Here is a 3,104-nt window from a genome sequence, read left to right as displayed (position 1 = left end):
ACAGACCGTAGGCTATGTATATGTTAAGTAACGTTTATTCTGTTACCAAAGTTTATAAATTAAACAACCTCTAGAAACCTTACAGGTCCAGATGTAGCAAAATCATAATTACAGTCCGCACTACACCTTCTCAATCATGCGAGATCTACACATCAATATGAACGGCAGACAGCAATATCAACAATTTACTACACAGTGCGGAACATTTCATACCTTGATTCCTTCTCGGGTTCGCTTGTTTCCGTCGTTTCCCCCGGCTCTCCTCTGCCATCATGTCGCTAAAGGCTCACTCTGCCCGGGTAACTTCTCTCTAGTGTTTCGGTGCCTGAGAATGAATGGTGTGAGATATTGCCTGTCCGCAGCCGGTAACCAGAAACCTGATGAAACCTCAAGTCGATCAGCGGGAGGAGAGAAGTGAGTGATGTCATTAGAGGTTGGTCCTGTCCGCGCGTTCTTTCAAGGTGATAATAACCGCGCCCGCGGCTATAAATCATTAGGAACACCTTCCTAATAATGAGTTGCACCCCCCCTTTTTGCCCTCAGAACAGCCTCGTCGGGACATGGACTCTACAAGGTGTCGAAAGCGTTCCACAGGGATGCTGGCCCATGTTGTCTCCAATGCTTCCAACAGTTGTGTCAAGTTGACTGGACGTTAATACGCCATTGTTAATACACGCGGGAAACTGTTGATCGTGAAAAACCCAGCATCGTTGCAGTTCTTGACACAAACCGGGTAGCCTGGCACCTACTACCATACCCCGTTCAAAGGCACTTAAAGATTTTGTCTTGACTATTTACCCTCTGAATGATACACAATCCATGTCTCAATTATCTCAAGGCTTAAAAATCCTTCTTTAACCCGTCTCCTCCCCTTCATCTACACTGATTGAAGTGGATTTAACAAGTGACATCAATAAGCGATCATAGCTTTCACCTGGTCAGTCTATGTCATGGAAGAAGAAGGTGTTCTTACTATTTTGTACACTCAGTGTATATTATACTATATCATAATAGTCAATAAGCAATCATAGCTTTCACCTGGATCTACCTGGTCAGTCTATGCCATGGAAAGAACAGGTGTTCCTAATGTTTTGTACACTCAGTGTATATTATACTATATCATAATAGTCAATAAGCAATCATAGCTTTCACCTGGATCTACCTGGTCAGTCTATGCCATGGAAAGAACAGGTGTTCCTAATGTTTTGTACACCATGGTCAAAAGAACAGGTGTTGCCATGGAAAGAACAGGTGTTCCTAATGTTTTGTGCCCTATTCACCCCTGATGCTTTGTGGCCTGACTGTTACAGGCATCACCCCCTGTCGTGCCCCCCTGCCCTGCGCCCTATTCACCCCTGGTGCTTTGTGGCCTGACTGTTACAGGCATCACCCCCTGTCGTGCCCCCCTGCCCTGCGCCCTATTCACCCCTGGTGCTTTGTGGCCTGTTACAGGCATCACCCCCTGTCGTGCCCCCTGCCCTGCGCCCTATTCACCCCTGAGGCTTTGTGGCCTGACTGTTACAGGCATCACCACCTGTCGTGCCCCCCTGCCCTGCGCCCTATTCACCCCTGGTGCTTTGTGGCCTGACTGTTACAGGCATCACCCCTGTCGTGCCCCCTGCCCTGCGCCCTATTCACCCCTGGTGCTTTGTGGCCTGTTACAGGCATCACCCCTGTCGTGCCCCCTGTCCTGCGCCCTATTCACCCCTGATGCTTTGTGGCCTGACTGTTACAGGCATCACCCCTGTCGTGCCCCCTGCCCTGCGCCCTATTCACCCCTGACGCTTTGTGGCCTGACTGTTACAGGCATCACCCCTGTCGTGCCCCCTGCCCTGCGCCCTATTCACCCCTGACGCTTTGTGGCCTGACTGTTACAGGCATCACCCCCTGTCGTGCCCCCTGCCCTGCGCCCTATTCACCCCTGGTGCTTTGTGGCCTGTTACAGGCATCACCCCCTGTCGTGCCCCCATGCCCTGCACCCTATTCACCCCTGAGGCTTTGTGGCCTGACTGTTACAGGCATCACCCCTGTCGTGCCCCCTGCCCTGCGCCCTATTCACCCCTGAGGCTTTGTGGCCTGACTGTTACAGGCATCACCCCTGTCGTGCCCCCTGTCCTGCGCCCTATTCACCCCTGACGCTTTGTGGCCTGACTGTTACAGGCATCACCCCTGTCGTGCCCCCTGCCCTGCGCCCTATTCACCCCTGATGCTTTGTGGCCTGACTGTTACAGGCATCACTCCCTGTCGTGCCCCCCTGCCCTTCGCCCTATTCACCCGTGATGCTTTGTGGCCTGTTACAGGCATCACCCCCTGTCGTGCCCCCCTGTCCTGCGCCCTATTCAACCCTGGTGCTTTGTGGACTGTTACAGGCATCACCCCCTGTCGTGCCCCCCGCCCTGCTCCCTATTCACCCCTGGTGCTTTGTGGCCTGACTGTTACAGGCATCACCCCCTGTCGTGCCCCCCTGCCCTGCGCCCTATTCACCCCTGGATGACTTGACGAAGTGTGGAATTGTCAGTATTTTGCCTGAAGAACTGGACCATAATCTGTTTTGCAACTGAAAAAACATCAGAAAAATGCTAACAAGGAGGTAAGGACGACCCAGGTGGCATTCTAACCCACATATAACCAATAGAACCTCCACCTTGGCATTCTAACCCATATAGAACCAATAGAACCCCTACTATGGCATTCTAACCCATATAGAACCAATAGAACCCCCACCTTGGCATTCTAACCCATATAGAACCAATAGAACCTCCACCTTGGCATTCTAACCCATATAGCACCAATATAACCTCCACCTTGGCATTCTAACCCACATATAACCAATAGAACCTCCACCTTGGCATTCTAACCCATATAGAACCAATAGAACCCCTACTATGGCATTCTAACCCATATAGAACCAATAGAACCTCCACCTTGGCATTCTAACCCATATAGCACCAATATAACCTCCACCTTGGCATTCTAACCCACATATAACCAATAGAACCTCCACCTTGGCATTCTAACCCATATAGAACCAATAGAACCCCTACTATGGCATTCTAACCCATATAGAACCAATAGAACCTCCACCTTGGCATTCTAAACCAATA

At 50.7% G+C, this 3,104-nt stretch overlaps 1 protein-coding gene across 2 annotated transcripts in view; it reads right to left on the bottom strand.

Annotated features, from left to right (window-relative positions):
• Positions 1-429, bottom strand: part of LOC115126511 (zinc finger E-box-binding homeobox 2-like) — a 93,357-nt gene extending 92,928 nt beyond the window's left edge. The window contains exon 1 of one of the 2 annotated variants that reach the window (XM_065002038.1): positions 214-429. In XM_065002038.1, the coding sequence (XP_064858110.1) occupies positions 214-274 (61 nt within the window). In that variant the 5' untranslated portion in view covers positions 275-429. The remainder of the gene's footprint in view (positions 1-213) is intronic. The other variant, XM_065002037.1, reaches the window with a different exon arrangement.
• Positions 430-3,104: the final 2,675 nt, after the last annotated feature.

This window comes from Oncorhynchus nerka, linkage group LG15 (assembly GCF_034236695.1).
Source record: "Oncorhynchus nerka isolate Pitt River linkage group LG15, Oner_Uvic_2.0, whole genome shotgun sequence".
In the NCBI taxonomy this organism is placed as follows: Eukaryota; Metazoa; Chordata; class Actinopteri; order Salmoniformes; family Salmonidae; genus Oncorhynchus; species Oncorhynchus nerka.
The sequence above is the reverse complement of the archived record's forward strand: the minus strand, read 5'-3'. Positions and strand labels throughout refer to the sequence as shown.